General features: G+C 39.1%; 4 protein-coding genes across 17 annotated transcripts; 2 read left to right on the top strand and 2 right to left on the bottom strand.

The window, feature by feature from the left end:
- The first annotated feature begins 1,040 nt into the window (after positions 1-1,040).
- Positions 1,041-2,100, top strand: Xrcc2 (X-ray repair cross complementing 2). 2 transcript variants are annotated; one of them, XM_076436826.1, is made up of 2 exons: positions 1,142-1,280; positions 1,385-2,100. In XM_076436826.1, the coding sequence occupies exons 1-2, from the start codon at positions 1,188-1,190 to the stop codon at positions 1,889-1,891; spliced, it is 600 nt and encodes a 199-aa protein (XP_076292941.1). In that variant the 5' UTR covers positions 1,142-1,187; the 3' UTR covers positions 1,892-2,100. The 2 variants fall into 2 exon arrangements, with proteins under 2 accessions (XP_076292932.1, XP_076292941.1); XM_076436817.1 differs by having other exon boundaries at positions 1,041-2,100.
- LOC143215005 (sec1 family domain-containing protein 2) lies at positions 1,884-5,290 on the bottom strand. Of its 4 annotated transcripts, none has more exons than XM_076436678.1 (10): positions 4,658-5,287; positions 4,321-4,563; positions 3,760-4,029; positions 3,510-3,695; positions 3,152-3,409; positions 2,943-3,071; positions 2,635-2,857; positions 2,449-2,557; positions 2,225-2,374; positions 1,884-2,137 (listed from the first exon to the last, which is right to left on the bottom strand). In XM_076436678.1, exons 1-10 carry the CDS (start codon positions 4,856-4,858, stop codon positions 1,930-1,932), a joined length of 1,977 nt encoding a protein of 658 aa, XP_076292793.1. In that variant the 5' UTR covers positions 4,859-5,287; the 3' UTR covers positions 1,884-1,929. The 4 variants fall into 4 exon arrangements, 2 of the variants coding, with proteins under 2 accessions (XP_076292793.1, XP_076292800.1); XM_076436685.1 differs by having other exon boundaries at positions 4,675-4,845; XR_013010253.1 differs by having other exon boundaries at positions 1,996-2,137; positions 2,449-2,572; positions 2,640-2,857; positions 4,658-5,290.
- Positions 5,011-13,865, top strand: Gapvd1 (GTPase activating protein and VPS9 domains 1). 10 transcript variants are annotated; one of them, XM_076436546.1, is made up of 16 exons: positions 5,424-5,751; positions 5,910-6,053; positions 6,152-7,508; positions 7,775-7,968; positions 8,070-8,229; positions 8,454-8,615; positions 8,719-8,880; positions 8,952-9,219; positions 9,382-9,482; positions 9,549-9,949; positions 10,040-10,574; positions 10,685-10,917; positions 10,997-11,253; positions 11,379-11,590; positions 11,674-12,059; positions 12,171-13,865. In XM_076436546.1, the coding sequence occupies exons 2-16, from the start codon at positions 5,922-5,924 to the stop codon at positions 12,300-12,302; spliced, it is 4,692 nt and encodes a 1,563-aa protein (XP_076292661.1). In that variant the 5' UTR covers positions 5,424-5,751; positions 5,910-5,921; the 3' UTR covers positions 12,303-13,865. The 10 variants fall into 10 exon arrangements, with proteins under 10 accessions (XP_076292626.1, XP_076292615.1, XP_076292636.1 ...); XM_076436539.1 differs by having other exon boundaries at positions 8,442-8,615; positions 9,394-9,482; positions 12,171-13,864; XM_076436530.1 differs by having other exon boundaries at positions 8,442-8,615; positions 12,171-13,864.
- A 233-nt stretch (positions 13,866-14,098) lies between these two features.
- Tektin-c (Tektin C) lies at positions 14,099-16,693 on the bottom strand. Its single transcript, XM_076436142.1, has 6 exons — positions 16,214-16,693; positions 15,522-15,812; positions 15,160-15,432; positions 14,860-15,082; positions 14,568-14,786; positions 14,099-14,348 (listed from the first exon to the last, which is right to left on the bottom strand). The coding sequence occupies exons 1-6, from the start codon at positions 16,297-16,299 to the stop codon at positions 14,211-14,213; spliced, it is 1,230 nt and encodes a 409-aa protein (XP_076292257.1). The 5' UTR covers positions 16,300-16,693; the 3' UTR covers positions 14,099-14,210.
- Positions 16,694-17,166: the final 473 nt, after the last annotated feature.

The following is a 17,166-nucleotide window of genomic DNA, read 5'->3' as shown; positions in this document are numbered from 1 at the left end:
TAGTAGACTCCAATGTATGATCCATCTATAATAATTAAGAAAATATTAGAAAGACAGATCTTCAGGGTCCCCACAAAAAGGAAAAAGATAGATAGATGTATGCTCTGCAAAAAAGACTCCAAGGCTACCACGGTTTGCTTGAAGAGCAATAATTCTTTTTGTAATGTTACTCCCTCTGTCCCATAATAATAATAGTAGCAAGTGAATATTTAAATGGGAAATATTGGTGAATGCAGCTATAAGTTGCAAAAAAAAAATAATATAATATAGTTTAAGCGCAAAATTGCGAAGCCTTCAATCAAAATCAATGTTTCACGACATCTGTTATTTGTTTCGACACTTCTTCCAATTTTTAGATTAACCTAATTATTACGAATTATAACTATTTTTCTAATTTTATCCGCTGATCGAAATCAATTGTTTTATTTCACTTTATATATATTATATTATTTCACAAGTTATAATTTATTGAAAATATCATCTTTAACATTTTTTTACGATTTTGTTTAAATAGATAGGTCAATGAACACTTGTGCAAAGTTCCTTCAAAATCGGAAGGGGAACCGTTACCGAGGTTCCCTCGTAAGTAAAGATAAAAACTAATATAAATATTGCATTGTTTCACACGTACCTTTGACACTATGTTTATAATTATCACTTCTAATGATAATCGACACACAAATCTTGAATAATTAATTCAAACGAACAGGCACACGAGCTTCTTCTCCGTTGCGTTTACGATTCGTAACTAAATGGAATTTTTCGGCGTACTCCGCGTGTCTCACAACAAGTCCCTCGAAACGGCACAGGGGCAAAGGGGGTTTCTGAAGGACGCCTGAGGACGCCTTTTTTTGTGCTCCAGTCTCCAGTATTGTTTACCTCGTGGCCTGGTCCGCCCGAGGTATTTCTGAAGGACGCTGCCCGTTGCTGTGCCAGCGTGCTGTTTACCTCGTGGCCTTGTCTGCCCGAGGTCACGTTGAATTTTAGCCATCATCGTCATTACCACAGTACCACGGTCACGGTCTGGCATCACTATTACCACCGACGAGATATAAGGAAAGGAATGCGGTCGCACGTAGAATCCGGTGCGGAATTGTTCGCAAGATTGAACAGTAAACCGAGCCTGCGAAGTCTCGACGACACTTTGTTTTCCGTAGGACTTCAAAGTACAGACGTTATAGAAATAAATGGCGAACATTCAACTGGAAAAACTCTTCTTCTTTCTCAACTACTTGCAAAATGCATTTTACCAAATTATCATGGGACCGTTCGTATCAAAGGTTGTAACGCTTCGGCTGTTCTAATCAATACAGACCATCATTTTCAAATTTCCGATTTGGTCAACATAATGACTGATATCGTGAACGTTGCTTATGCCACACAGATTACATTAAATTCGATCGACATCGATTCCGAAAAGATAAATGTTGTTCGGAATTCTCTGCCCAATCTGCATGTGATCGATTGTTACCATAGCGAACAATTTCTACTGACGCTGCGTACATTGGATGATCTGTTTCTTAGTAATGCTGAAACTGCCCTTCTAGCGATCGATAGTATAACAGCATATTATTGGCAGGACCGCGAAAATACAGTAACCACCATTGATTCCTACATAAAGAAGTTGCTGAAGTTTATCAGAGTGCATACGAATCGATTTAATGTGGCAACAATTTATACGAAACCTTATGAAAGCATCATTAATTGCAAAGAAAATAAATCTACGATCAACTCCTCGACTAATGCTATAGCGTATAGGATACATTTACGCAAAACAAACGGTTTGCAAAATCTTTCTTGTATATTGGAAACAGAAAAAGTCATTGAAACAATGCGTTACCGCGTTTCGGCGAGTGGTGTTAAATGGGAAGTCGACCCAGGGAAAGGTTAATTTCCGTTATATTTACAGATTTCGATTAGATCGGCGCATCAATACAACAATATTTTATCCACTATATCTAATGGATTTAACAGTCTGGACCCTGCCAACGTTACACGAGGTGTTTCATTTTGACTGTGATTTGAAGTAATTTCTTGTATTAATTTCGCCTCCTCCGCGGTGAACCCTCCAATAATGTATAATAAAATATGTGAATTGTCGCGGGGATGACGCTTTGCTTTACCCCTCAACAGTAAGCTACAATATACGAGAAACATGTTATGTTCAAATATCTTATGTTAACATTGGTGTTACACAACATTGGAGATCGTTAAAGATACTTGCTTGAAACCAGCTGAAATTAAAGACGGCGATCGTTGACGTAGATCCCGCAATTCTCGAGACGTATCCGTTGATAGTATATCTCTAGCTATCTGTTCCAAAATACTAACGTATCGAAACGTCTCTTGCGAAGTTGACTTTGTCATAAGAAATCTGCAAGTAGTAGATATTTGATAGAATTTCAAATAATAGTCAATGTCCAATATCATATTTGAGGATCTATTTACCTGTAATCTTGTAGCGATGAACGTTGTTGCGCGATTAATCGAAGGGTACGAATGATACGTGCTGCTAGCTTGTACGATGTTTCTCGCGCAGCAGCCGCATCGTTTGCTCCTTATATAAAAATAACTGAAATCAATTTTTTGCTGTTTATACAATAGTATTCGAATAATGTACCGTGCAATGTATACCCAACAATAGTAAAGATCGCTGAGAAGCGGATGTTTTATTAGTCGATGGATTATTTTCGAAATCTTCGAAAATTGCGTCCGCAATCGATTCCTCTAACTGTTGTTCTTGTTGCGTGGAAAATCGAATTTGCGTTCCCGTTAACGCGTAAACGTGTATTAACAACGCTAACAAATTTTCAATTGTAAGTCCTCTATGAATTCGTGTTCGTACAATGTTGCTCAACTAAAAAATTATTAATCGATTGACTTTTGTACGATAACTTCTAAATATTGCAAAAGCGTGAGTAAAATACTATTACTGATTATACTTGCGCGAGTATACTAGAAGACTCTCGGCTCACAGAGAGATTTTGTAATGCCAGTTTCTCTAGGCTGGTAAGTAATTCGAATTGACTGGTTCTCTGCGACGTTGATGCTTCAACTATCGCCATAATACTCTACATCGAGAAAGATTTTGCTGATTGAGAAAGCGATCGATAAACGTACTACGTATCTTAAAGTAAATTCAGAAAGTCACCTGCACTTTCTCTGTGTACATCATCATGGAATCAATATTGTTTGTACCTTGAATTTTGCCAATAGCTTTTTCTAAGCTGTGACCAGAAATTCTTACTGGTGTTCTTAATTTGGAGCTGTCCTTCATGGAAGTTATACTATTTAGTGTCTGATTTGCTGAGGTTAACATTTTCTTTTCACTTTCTAAGATAAAGCGATCCATCATAGTTTTCTCTATACTTGCCAAACATCCTGGTACTTTATACGCTTGTAAAATTCCCTTAATATCCGTATGAAAGAATATAATGATAGGATTGACATTTTGTCGAATGAAATCTAGTTCGTTGTAAAATATACAAATACGTTGTATCATGTGCTACCTCTACCATTCCAAACGCAGAAGACGTATTAATTGCAACATCGTTGTTGTGCTGTGATAAACGTGGAAGTGCTCCTAGTATTTTGGTAAGGAATGATTCCATATTATTGCTAGTCGGAGTACAGAAATCTAATGTTCTGTCTATTAAAATAAGGGACACCCCTGTCACCTCGACTCCAGACGAATACTACAAGAATAAAGATAAATAATAATGGTCTTATTCTTTGTTAAATCGTCATTTTCTTACTTACATTTTGACGAGTGCTATTCGCAAAGCAGTTTTCCAAATGTTCTGCAAAGAGATCGCTTAATTTTCCAACAGAATATACATCTAATCTGATATTTATACTATCAAATAATTTGTAAAACGAATTTGCTATAAAGCATATTTCAGCGGATATATCTTCTGTAATATTTGAGTCTAAAGGCGGCATTAAATCTCCAAATGGGGGTGTCACGAACAGGTAGTCGTTTAAAGGGGCAATTAGAAGAGGTACATGGACGATGTTAACAGAAGGATCCTACAAATGAATTTATAATACTTAAAACAAAATATTAAAGGCATCGTTGATCTGCAAACAAATCATGTTAATTAACAACTGTAACAAAGACTGTAGATTTTATGCGTACGACAGATTAAAATGCAAAACTTCTATGAAGTTTCTTTGCTTTTTCTATTATGCGTGTTATGATCGAATCTATTGGAAATGTACTTGTAAATGTACTGATAAACAGTCTACAAAAATGCAAACACGTATAAATTCTGCAGTCTGAGAATAAAAATTAAGAGTATAGATAATATGTAAACAAACTTGTAATAAATTCTTTGAGCTCATCCATGGTTCAATGTCTCTTTTCAATTTGACATAATTCAGTTTATTTTGCACGGAATTACTTCCAGGATAATTAGTAGTGCAACAAGGAACGCTGCAATATATTGTGCAACTGGTGAATGCATTTTTTGCTAAAATCATCTTGATTGTCCGCTGATAAAATGCTGGATCGTTAGCAGTCGATACGATAACAGCTTTCTTGGCATCTTTCACCTCAGGATACTAAAAAAATTGAATATTAACATTTTAAAATTCTAAACTAATTTTCTATGTTGTTTCTCGAAATTGATGTGAAAATAGAAATTAATATACAGACTCGAAAGTGATACATGCCGAGCTCGTGAACTGCGATTGCACCAGCATTTTTTAAAGCCATGTAACCCTTGCCAGCTGCAAACCAATGTAAGCATTCTGTCGCATAACGGTCTATATAAACTACAGCATCGCGTACTTCTGCAAAGATAGTTTCCCAACATTCGGAATTGTATTTGTTCATTTCAAGAAGAATGGTTGTCATTTTCTTTCCGTTTCCTCTTTTTCCTAGATATACTTTGACAGATTTCTCATCGTACGAGTACTCATGTATCACTTGAACACAGTGTTCAACACGACTGATATCTTCTTATCGGTTTCTTTCCTATTCCTCTACGATTAATCGACAGTTCTATTTAAATAACGCTTTACGCTCAACTGTGATTAATCAATATTCACGGTTTCCGTACACAAGTAGAAGAACGTTAATTATGTTAAACAATAGTAATACGTGTACATATGTCTCTGCTTTAAATTGACAACTGCTGACAACTGCATCATTCAAACGATAAGGATTGAAATTGCTTTGCACAGCAAGAATGCAGAATCGATATTTTCGACTTTCGATCGAGTAAGTCTCGTTTAGTCTCGTTTCTTTCTTTGAACATCGAGACATTCGAAAGATCGAAGAACGCAATCACATATATATATACTTATACATATGTACCTAAGTAGTATGTATACATATACTCACGTATGTACTATATATAGTATAAGTACTTGCGTATCGCGTATCGATATTTGCTTTTCGATTTAAAGTACAGGTACAGCCATTTATCGAAGAAAATTCTAACCTAAAACAGAAAATGATCGTGCGTCGGTGGGAGTGTTGTTCCAAGATAAAAAGGACAACAATAAAGGACCGTGATTCTATGAGAAACGTTTAATCAAAAATCATTGAAGTACATTTGTCTGGTGCATGAAACAGTGTTCCATTTTGGAAAAGCGAAGAGTTTTGATAAAATCTGTTCTATGTAATTCCTCTTTTGTACTTTGCGACGTTCGATCTGCTCTGTTTAAGCGTGTTTTCTAATCATTTCCTATAAATTCCAATTACACAAGGAGATAGAAAGACATATCGCGTTTCAATTGATACAGGTGTGCTGATTGTATTTGGTTTGGCCATGATGTGCATCTTTCTTGTTAGTTGAACGATATCGTAGAAGATTTCATAGTTTTGAGCAATTTGACGAACTTTAAAAGAATCAAAATCAAGCAACTTCGATTATTCAATGGTGGGTTATTTGTCGTTTCAGGTATGCTAAGTAATGTCGTCTGCAAACAGCATAGAATCCTTGGGAACGTTACAGTGGGATATGATCGAACTAGCCAGCCATCTGCGGCAAGAACGATTGTTTGTCAGTTCGGAACAACAAAATTTGCAAATACTCAACGAGAAGGTACGTACATCGAATGGCAAAAGATAGAAATTAGGATACAATAAGCGATAAATATTGTGACGTGTACACAAAACTACAAGACTCGTTTATCTGTTTAGGTGTTGTACGCCTCGTCGAATTTGGCTCAGCAAGCATGGATCACGGCGCAGCAAAGAGTGAATCTGAATCGACTGATAATGTCCAGGCCGGATTGTACACCGGCGTCTTGCTGTCAGAGAGCAAATACATTGGAGAATTCGCATTTTGTGGATGCATATAAATACCTACGTTACCAAGCTTGCTTATCTTATGGAGAATTCTTAGGAGCTCTTAGAAAGTCTCCAAAACTTCTTGCTTCATGTTTAGTGGAAGGAGAAAAATTACTACCAGACTCTGTGCAAAATATTGTTCAGTCGTTAGCAGCAGGTTTATATGGTAGCTGCTTACTACCAGAGGATAAAATTTTAGTATTAAAGTTGCTAAGACATCTGATGTTGCTACAGATTGTCCCATCGGATAATCCTCGGCGGTTACTCAGACATGGCACTTGCGCGTTTTCTAGGTTCTATTCGGTTTTTCATGAAAGCGTCTTTTCGGCGAAGTTCTTTTTGACTGCTGCTTTACACAATCCTATTGTACAGTTACTAATGGAAGATGAAATGTTTCTTGACATCGACCCGGACAAAGCGCCTATAAGATTTCCTCCATCCGAAAGATTGAAAAAGTTTGGGAAGGAGGGTACTCCCGAATATGAAACCAAGTTGCAGCGTCACAGATTGTGGACGATCAATTCTTTGTTTCGTATAACGCAAAGATTTATAGTCGGCATACGGGAGAATATGCACTGTTTTCCGAGCAGCGTGTGCTGGTTGGTCAGACAGATGGCAGGCCTCTTGGGAAAGACTGGGAGCATCGATGCGAAAGAAGTGCATGCCATGTGTACTGACTTAGTCTTTACTTATTTCATATGTCCGGCGATAGTGAATCCAGAACCGTATGGCATTACGGATGCACCCATCAGTTACGTTGCAAGATTCAACCTTATGCAGGTTGGACAAATTCTGCAAATGCTCTCCTTGATGAAGTATCAAACTGTGGACAGCAAGACGTTCGATCTTTACCGAAAATTTGACAAGGACTCTGTCTCCTCGATAATAGACACGATGGTAGATAGCGCGACGGAAGAACTGGAAAATGAACCTAGTATTATCGATAGTAACAAGCTGAGAGGACCTTCCCGTTCTGCTGCTCTGTTCACGGAAGCAGAGTTGAACGCGCTGATCACGTTTCTACAAACCGTAGGTGCAGACACTGCATGTGCTGCGGTAGAAACCGATGCACAGTCCAGCACGTTCGATGCGAAACAGTTGGTCGACATGCTCTCTCAGTTACCACCCGGTTCGTTAATCAACAATAAACTGAATAATAATACGTGCGTCGAAACTGCCAACAGACGCGGAGGTTTTCTAGGAAAAGGTGATTATTTACGTATAATTGTGTAACTTATGATTGTAATCGTTGGACTTTTGTGTGCCTTTTGCTTTGCCAGTAACTAGAACTAATTAGGCAATTTTCGTGTACGCGAGAAACCGCTGCTGCGGCTGGCCTAGTAGCAAGGCCAAAGTTAACGAAACAGAGTTGGAATTTGTATTGTCTATTCGATCGTCAATGATAGAGAAGAGTGGAGATGAGAGAAGTCAGTACGAGAACGATGAAGAATTATGTTTTCTCGTTCGTTGTAGGAAAAGGATCCGGAGCAAAAGTATCGTCGTCGTCGTCGTCTTATTCGTCCAACGCGACCAACGATGGAGGAGATGAGGTGAATGGTATCTCGACCCCCGAAGAAGAATCGGTCGACAAAAGTTCCCAGGATGTTCTCGTGATTCCGTTTGGACCGAACACGGGAGAATTCGTGGGACTTCTCAGCGAGCAGAAAGTATGTATCTGGAAATCTTTGAAATATTCTAGAAAGAATCAGTCGAAAGCAAACTTTGCTTGTTCTAATATTATTGTACGTTTTTTCTTTGATGGATGTAGGTGCTGTGCACAGAACTTGAAAATAATATGGAAAACGGATCGGTATCTCTGAACCTTTCGGATGCCATGAGGAACGTGCACAACACACGGGACAGTTGTAGCGTCGAACGTATCGAAACACAAGAAAAGAAGACACGGTTTTCATTATCCCACGACGAAGGTATTTGCATGTTGTATCCTTTACGCGAAAGTCTTAAAATATAAAGTTTAAAGTCTAAAAGATTGATAAATGCCAATGTAACGATAAATCATTGAACTTGTTTATTATAATACGCATAGATACTATCTATACAAGTATAGATAGCGTAGAATGGACAGTATAACTTGCCACTACAAGTTATTGGAACTCGCGGTAACGTGAAATACTGTTAGTTTTGTTCGAAGGGTTCATTGGGAATACCTCTGACAATTTGGAGGCTGTGTCGGAGGCTGCTTCGAATCATAGCGTCGCTTCTTCCCTCGAATTAGAAACAGAGGATCAAAACGATAATTTGTCGGATATGGTGTCAGCCAGTGTTTCGGGGCGTGCAACACCGAACATATCAGGTGCGTCGGTATGAAATCTCTGCAGGAAGCAAAACACATCCACGGTAACGTGAACCATTTCGCTTTCATATATATATATATGCGTGTGTGCGCGTGTGTACAGGTCGTGACACGCCGTCGTCTCAGATCACCGAGGGAGACGAAGGAAGAGCGACTGGTGAGGCTCGACAGTTGGATTTACCTGTACCAAATATACCAACAAAACAAAGCCGATCCGAAATAGACGACAAGTTTTGCAAATTTGAAATAAAGAAGCTGATCGAAGGTAATTCCCTTGACGAACGAGGACAAATAGGCTAAAATTCCACCATCCAATGTTTCTGTACGTATTTCCAGGGGATGAGACTGTCTCAATGGTGTCGGACACGTGGTCGACGGATGTCCTAGCTTCGGATAGCGAGATGGTCGAACAACAAGAGAAGCTAGTGTATCCTCCGTCGAGCGAACACAGTGTCCCCATTTTATCGGCGACATCGGAATCAATTCCGCAGGCCGTGTTGGACGTCAGTGAAACGGCATCCGAAGCATGGAGTACCGATGTGTTGGCCAGCGACTCGGAGAGACTGACCGAAGTTGATACCGACGATACTGCTAGTGTCGCAAGGTACTTCTTCAACTATTGTAGAATAATTTTGAACTAACACATGAAACGTTCATAGAAATTCTCTATATTTTACACTCGTATACTTAATACTTTATGTTACGTGTACAACGTGATACATATGCATCGTAACATACTGTTGCGTATACGCGTGTACGTTGTCAGCTTTGTTCGTAGATCCGACGACACCGCGAGGTCCGAAATTGAAGTTGAGGCACGCAGCGAAGCAGAGGCTACCGAGGACACGTTGTCACAACCAATTCCTCGTAAGAATCTTTGCGATAGTTGCGTTGGTAAAGTTTCTATTGTTCTTTTCTTTTATTCGTGTTTAGAACACAGCGCGACATCGAGCGAGTGTGTGTCAACGATCGCCTGTTTCGAAACCATGACGACGTCATCCTCGGTGTCCTCGACGAATGCGACCGGACGGAACGATATCATCAGAACCGAATATCAAACAGGCACGGTAGAATATGTCGACAAGAACGCCAACAACATCGGTAACGTTACGTCGGATTATGTCGATAAATCGTTGCGCGAGGACCGATTGGTTCATTTGATAGACAAACTTCATATCGACGATGGAAAGAATCTGATGGAACGGCAAACGAACACGACTCACAATCACATAGGAATAGCAGCTGTTACGCCGGCGTTGCTATTAGCTAATCATATCTCGCCACCTAGTTTGTCAAGTATGGACAAGACGCGCAACACTGATGTGAAATCAGAGGTCTGTTAATTCTTTGTTGCAATCAATGTGTTGACAATTGTGTTCTACGATTAACGGCTGTATTTCTTTGTTTCCCTTGCGGCTGTTTAGGAACTAGGAAACAACGTTGTCGGTGGTAGCGATGGTGGCAGCGGCGGCACTACCGTTAACGAAAAATCCGGTTCGGAGAACATAGTTGGCCTGAGTACGGGCAGTTTGACGTCCAACAGTAGCAGTTCTAGCTCCGATTCCCGTTCAAAAACTACAAATTCGGCGTTACCGTTGTCAACGGGAGGAACGTTAGTGAATGGGAACTGCGAGATGATTGGCGATGCTGCTGGTACCGGTGACTCTCCGAAACCTATTATGTCCAGCGGTGCGATTCCAAAAAGTATCAGTTTCGATATGACCGCGGAACGCGGGGACAAAGAATTGTTGGACGACGATCAAAAGAACAAGAGAAGTTTTTTCGGTAAATTGAAAATGTCTCTGAGGAATCGACGAGGTAAAACGCTCCGTGGTACCGAAGACACTATGAGCAGATGTTACGACCGAGAAGCCGGCGGTGACGGTGTCGACGTAGGTCGACATCGGTTACGAAGAATAATGTCGGAGGACGTGACGTCGACGTGTAACGTGTCCATCGGTAACTATAGTAGTCTTCTTTCTTTCGGATAGAGAACGAGCGAGAGCGAGAGAAAAAGAAAGAGAAAATAATCGTTGAACTTATTCATATAATTGCGCAACTCTTTCTAGATAGCACGGACGATATTTTGGCGAAATACCGGAGAAAACCGAGCGTGGCGAGTGACACGGCATCGATTGAAAGCAATCAGTCGCGAACTAAGGAAACCACCGAGGACGAGAGGTTGCTCATAGATCCGAATAATGTGGAACTATCGTATGCGTTTGCCGATGCAAAGAGAAAGTTACGCATGGTACTTAGTACAGCGGATCTTCAACATATTCCCTGGACTGCTACAACCGAGGTACCTTGTTGTACTCTGTACAATCCTTTTATTCTCCAAGTTTGAATTCGATCGAATTAAACAATACATTTTGTTCCAGCGAAACGCCTGGTCGCGGAAAGAAAACGAGTTGGTTGCTTTTCTACAATTACAGTTAGCCGAAGCTATTAATTTGCAAGATAGAGCGTTGATTGCTCATTTACATGAAACGTTGCGCTGCGTACGATTGTTCAACGACGACGGGTGTAGAAAGCTATTTAAATCCTTGCGCGAAGAGTACCAGAAACGGTCTCCTTACATTGCCTATTTGATTCGATGTCGTCAAGGTTTACTCTCTACCGTAGCTCATCTGGACAGGTATAGTGTATAGTGTATATAGTGTATCGTAACGTTAGAACGAGGAAACAAACGATGATACCTTGAACAAGCTTTGCATCTCGTTATTCTTTGCATTCGTATTTTGATTTTTCGATTGTACATAGGTTGTGCATCAGGGTAAAGTGTGATCGCGACGCTGTCAACAATCATCTCGTGTCCGTTTGCGTAAGGGTCTTTTTGGAGAAGCGAGAGTCACTGCTCTCGCGTTTTTGCGATGAATTCAAAAAGCTTACACTAGCAGATGAAAAACAGGATTTGGTCGATAATTTTTTGGGAGAGGTTCACGCAAAGATGGACAACGATCCGATATGGCAGTGTAAGTGGCAGCATGTGTCTAATATGGTTCATAAAGCATGGCACATCGCAATAAAGTAATGCAATGTAACGTAATGTTCCTAGGTGCGAGTGAAAATCAATTGGCATTGGCCAGAGTTGTGGTGGAAAGAACCGTGATGGCGCGCGTCTACCACAATGCTCTTTATCCGAACGGAGACGGTGATATTTATAGAGATCAATTGCTTCATGATCACATCAAAAAGTTGTCCAAGCTCGTCACTCCCAATCACAAAGATCTACGTATTCCAAAGATATATCATTACGAATGTCCCTGGCCGTGGGCTCAAGCGGAATTAGCCGTAATATCAGCGTACAAAACTCCCAGGGATAAGATGCAGTGCGTCTTTCGGTGCGCTACCACTATTATGAATTTGCTTTCGATGGCAACCGAAAGAGGAGTACCCGCGGCCGACGATCTTATTCCTGTTCTGGTCTACGTAATCATAAAGGTAAGTCGTCTGTGTTGACGTAGAAGTCGACGACTTTTAAGTACATAGAAGTATCTGCATCGTGTACAGGGCAAATATAAACGATTCTCTTCTTTTTCATTACTTTTTCAGACTAACCCGCCCTCCTTACTTTCAACTATACAATATGTGGATAGCTTCTACGGAAACCGGCTAGAAGGTGAAGAACAATACTGGTGGACGCAATTTTGTTCTGCGATCGAATTTATCAAAACAATGGATTAACTTGTGTTTTTAAAGTAACACAATACCGTTGGAATTGTAGAAATAGTGTATCATACTTTTCGTCGTCTTTGTTGTCGTTGTCGTCACAATAATCACAGCTCTTATAGTCATCGTAATTATCATTTTTCTCTTCTTCCTTTTCGTTATCGCAGCTGTCGTTGGCGATATCAACATATACATATAGCAACAATACTGTTATTTTCTGCTGCTGTTGCTGTTTATGTTTGTTCTTGCTAATGCACTACTGTTGCTTCCAATTATCTTTCTTGAATTGTTCTTGCTTTTGCTGCTGTACAGACAGCTAACGAAGCTGGTTTGATTTCCGTTATTAGAGTTATTTTCATCATTGTTGAATTCTTTTCTTCCCCATTGTTATTATCATTCTTTTTTTCGCTGCTAAACCCATCATCGATACTCCGTTGTTGTTGTTGTTACTAGTACGCTAGGCGATATAACTGTTGCTATTGCCACTATTACAACTAAATGAATTGGTTTCTCTTCTTTACGCGTTGTCAACGACGCTGTTACACTGCGGAGATGTTGATAGAAATTCTTTGTACACATATTTTGAAAGCAATAACGAGATTACATAAAATAGTGAGTGGAAAAAGGATTATTTGCTAATTCCTTTAAGGAATATGTCGATTTATAACGCTTGAAAATACAAAGTTACGGAACAAAACCAACTTTTGTATAAAGTCTTTATTTTATTAAAGAATATCCGTACAATAGAGACGCATGTATTTTTTTATATCCAGTTTTTAACAACTAGCGTTCTTGTTATTTTACTAAACTTAGGAAAGTTGCAAACGATTTATCTCTGTATATACTGTACACGTGTAATAGAAACTAGCAACAGGCTAACAATGTAACAGCAACTTATAGAACACTAAAAACCATTTCATGTAATTTCTTATTGTATTTTTAAATTTTCATTACAGGTTTACGAATTAAGTATACTTCACAATTTCCTATACTTGCATAACGCGATTAAACACATTTATACACGTAATTTTATCTAAAAAATTCTTTACAAATTAGAATAAGTATAATGTAAATTAAGGTAATTTACTTTATTACTACTTCAAAAATAAATGACAAATCTTACAAACTTCTCAGACAATTTTCGATATGGAACAGAAACAAACGTGTATAGCAGATACAAATGTTTGATTAAAATAATTTTACAGTAATTATCGTTTGTTGCGCAAATGCAATATATGTATGTACAAATGTATTAGAAATTTTCGTATAAAATCAGAGTCTAATGTAAAAATTGTTTTGGATGTGGTCAAACGAGATTGCCCGCATGTAACTAGGAGAAAAAGAACATGAACACTCGAAGTTTGGAAAAATACTGTTTTTCGCAACGTCGCGCGTCGTCTACTTACGTATAATAGAAAGCTCTTTGTCTCTTAGCGAAATTTCCGCCACTAATGCATTTTACAAAATACGCAACTTCAAATTAACTAGGTATACCTACTCTTTGCCTAAAGCTGGGATAAAGAGTGGGGACGGAGAGGTACAGCGCTCGGATTTACTTGCGACGGCCGAGTTTCGAAGGCTACGCCCCATTGACCCGGCCGCGCGTCTCGCTCCCCGTGGCGGTCCTAGTTAGGAGCTCCTCAAGCGCGTTCCATACTCGCTATTCGTGGCGCCTAGGAAAACTATAGCCGTCACGGGGAGCGAGACGCGCGGCCGGGTCAAGGGGGCGTAGCCTTCGAAACTCGGTCGTCGCGAGTAAGTAAATCCGAGCGCTGCCTTAGTAGATAGACAGATGAGAAATGGCTTACAATTAGTCGAGATACAGACAATTTAATTTTAATTAATTTTGTAAACTTTTTAAAGTTTATTATGGACATATTAAGCTCATGAAATACAGATTATAGAAAACTTGTCGGAATGAATTTAATATACATGATAATCCATACTCTGCCGTAGAGTCATACAATCTACCTCATCGATTTTTAAAGTGTTGGTTTTAATGTTGATATCTTCCTCAAGTTGAATTTGCGTCTTCAGTAAATAACGCAATGATGCTTGAGCCTGCAACATTTCATTATAGAATATCGTTATTCCTCCTATGACAAGTCATTACAGATGATTTATATTTCGAAAGTATGTATATGCATTACGATAAGATTCAAACGAGACGCTAATCATTCCCGCGCTGCGGAAAGACTCGTTTTATTTCGCGGGAAATTTGAAATTGGAAACGCGTCTACGGGTCTAGCCTAAGAGATGGTCAATATCTAATTATGCTACCTCGAACATAGTTGCTTGTAATTTCGATACAACTTCACGTAGATCGTAGACTTCTTTTACAAGTTGGATTTCCACTAAATCTCGCGTGAGCTCCAATCCCGGTCGTTGACATCGATTACCCAATCTGGTATGCGCCAGAGCTAAATAACATTCTTTCTCTGCTATTGCTTTCTCAATACGTGTAACGTTCTGCGTTGTTTCATTCGCTTGACTCATAATCTGCATATGCGAACAAGAAGAATCTAGTGATACGTTGTAATTTCGATAATTCAGCTACGAAAAAAGGACACACCTCGGCGTGCTGTAATTCCAACTTCGTTTTCGCTTCTTTCGTTTCATCGATACGCCGTTTGAAGGCATCGTCGGTTGCGTTCTTCTGGTGATTCAAATCGTAGACCGCCTGTTTAATTATCGTATCGATGTAACAACGCATCGGTCTGGCGCTGTTTATCTCTTTCGAAGCGGCAACAATGTTTTCATTCGTCTGCATCTCCCACTCATTCAATTCGATGGTCCTTCGATGTCAAAATGAACATTGAGAAGTTTAGAGGTAAACGATGAGCACATGAAGTCGAAAGAATAAAATGCATACGATGGGTCAAGCCGCGAAGTACCATGATAAATGCTTAAGTTTAAGCTGGTCTCTTTCAGGATCAGATTATGTCTATCGACGCGCAAGTTGTTCTCTTTATCTTCGAGATCGTGGTCCATGTAGTAGAGGGTCGCTTTTAGCCGGCGTATCTGTTCTTGAGTTTGTTCTAGAGTTCGTACAAAAAGATTTTCGACTCCTTTGATAACCTCACACTCCTTCAACAATTGTATTTCGACGTCGTCGCGAACCAAATCGATTCCTAATCTATGTTCTCTGGAAGAAAATTACAATGACGAAATATAATTGGTTACTGCGTATACGTGTATACGAGTGACGGGATTAGTTTCTATAATATATTCGACCTAAACATTAAACATTTCTCGCAAATAACGAGAGCGTTCCTTCTCACGGAGGATAGCGCGTTCATAATGCGTTCCTTGTATATCGTTAGAGAGTCGGTTTCGAGAACAACATCTTTCCTTATACGCAACAGTTCTTTTTTCCGAAATTCAATATCTTCGAGTTTCTCCTTCAGTCTGTGATCGGTCTCCTGCTTGTTATTTTTCGCCCTTTCTGTACCTACTTCGCACACGCGTTGACTCTCGGCCAAAAGCCGATCGGCTAATTCCTGCTGAGCTTCGGAACATCGGTACCTGCTCGATTTACGATCAATAATTTAATGTTTGCGATCTATCAAGGTTTTCATAGTAAATTATAATTTTTAACCTTTTTGCACTCCGAATTATTTTTCAATTTTCTGTCCAACAACTCCCTACTATACTTTAAATACATATGTATTTCATTTGAAATTTACTTCAAATTTACTTTGTTGTAATTTATATTTGTGGAACTTATATTTTTTTTAACTACAAAATAAGACAATTAAATAAAGGAAGAGATAAATACATATATAAGAAACCTATTTACATTTCTCTTTCTCTGATATTGAGTTACACTCGACAAAGGAGTGCAAAAGGTTAATCTAAACAGTACGTACGCAACAGGACCCGATATCGGCTAAATACCTGTTTTCTAAAAAATATACTGTACAAACCTATAGCGATTGTTAAGATGCCATTCATCTAAAGTGAACTTCAACGGTGGCGGAGGAATAATAGCATATTCACGAGTGTTTATCATTTTAATCTTCTTTACTTCTTGATTTTATAAAGCTTGTAATCCGCCAGCCGGATAGCCAGCGATATTTCAAACTACTCGATTTGAAAGTTTGATCTATACGTAAATAGGAATGATTCGAGCGAAGGGTAGTTTGTAGTTTCTATGGAAACGTTAACCTAAATATCAAATGGAACACATCGTGCATTCTATAAATCTTTTTTGTTATGCACAAAATAATTATTGGAGAATATTTGTCTGAATTGAAAGAAAACAATAATATAGGAATAGAAACTGAAGTTTGTAAGAGTAGATGCATTGTGTAACTATATAATAAATATTAGGCAGTGCGCATGCGCTGTGTGATCAAATATCAAGACTCCTTCCATTTTACCTGACGCGTTTTGTCTCCGTTGTACAAATGGTGATAGCATGAATTGGACGGTTTTTTCGCGCATGTGCATTCAGCGCAGTAACGTATCTGTATTATGGAGAAAGTACTGGGATACTATTATTGGCGGGAAAGTACCGGAAGAGTCCAGGACGAGACAAGCCTGCTACGAATTTTTGGTAAATTTTATTATTAATATTTGATCGACATGCACATGTTATACATTCATTTTTCAAAATCAGATCATAAGAAATTTTGCGAAATTATGCAGAGTGATCAAGGTACCCCATTTTGGTCAAACTTCTACTTTACTGTCGCTCAAAATTGTTGCACATGCGCGAAAGAACCCGTCCAATATCGCTCGGACAAGCGTGTACGAAGTGAACATACATAGATACGGAACTACACACATTTGTTGTAACTCTATGGTCATCTAGCGGCAACCGAATGAATTTCCACAAGGCGAACAGGTTTATATAGAATATTGCGATCGTATTCCT

The sequence above is a fragment of the Lasioglossum baleicum genome, chromosome 1, assembly GCF_051020765.1.
Source record: "Lasioglossum baleicum chromosome 1, iyLasBale1, whole genome shotgun sequence".
Lineage (NCBI taxonomy): Eukaryota > Metazoa > Arthropoda > Insecta > Hymenoptera > Halictidae > Lasioglossum > Lasioglossum baleicum.
The sequence above is the reverse complement of the archived record's forward strand: the minus strand, read 5'-3'. Positions and strand labels throughout refer to the sequence as shown.

Bases quoted from the DNA above. Each gene is read 5' to 3' on its own strand.
- Xrcc2 (XM_076436817.1), top strand. From the start codon at position 1,064: ATGCGGTCGCACGTAGAATCCGGTGCGGAATTGTTCGCAAGATTGAAC.
- Gapvd1 (XM_076436511.1), top strand. From the start codon at position 5,922: ATGTCGTCTGCAAACAGCATAGAATCCTTGGGAACGTTACAGTGGGAT. The intron at 8,616-8,718 runs GTGCGTCGGTAT...GCGTGTGTACAG, and splicing joins TGCAACACCGAACATATCAG to GTCGTGACACGCCGTCGTCT. The intron at 10,575-10,684 runs GTAACTATAGTA...AACTCTTTCTAG, and splicing joins GACGTGTAACGTGTCCATCG to ATAGCACGGACGATATTTTG.
- LOC143215005 (XM_076436678.1), bottom strand. From the start codon at position 4,858: ATGACAACCATTCTTCTTGAAATGAACAAATACAATTCCGAATGTTGG. The intron at 4,030-4,320 runs GTTTGTTTACAT...ATTCATTTGTAG, and splicing joins GCTCAAAGAATTTATTACAA to GATCCTTCTGTTAACATCGT. The intron at 3,410-3,509 runs GTAGCACATGAT...ACGGATATTAAG, and splicing joins CTGCGTTTGGAATGGTAGAG to GGAATTTTACAAGCGTATAA.
- Tektin-c (XM_076436142.1), bottom strand. From the start codon at position 16,299: ATGATAAACACTCGTGAATATGCTATTATTCCTCCGCCACCGTTGAAG. The intron at 15,433-15,521 runs GTCGAATATATT...ATTTTCTTCCAG, and splicing joins GAGAAATGTTTAATGTTTAG to AGAACATAGATTAGGAATCG. The intron at 14,787-14,859 runs GTGTGTCCTTTT...TCGCATATGCAG, and splicing joins TGGAATTACAGCACGCCGAG to ATTATGAGTCAAGCGAATGA.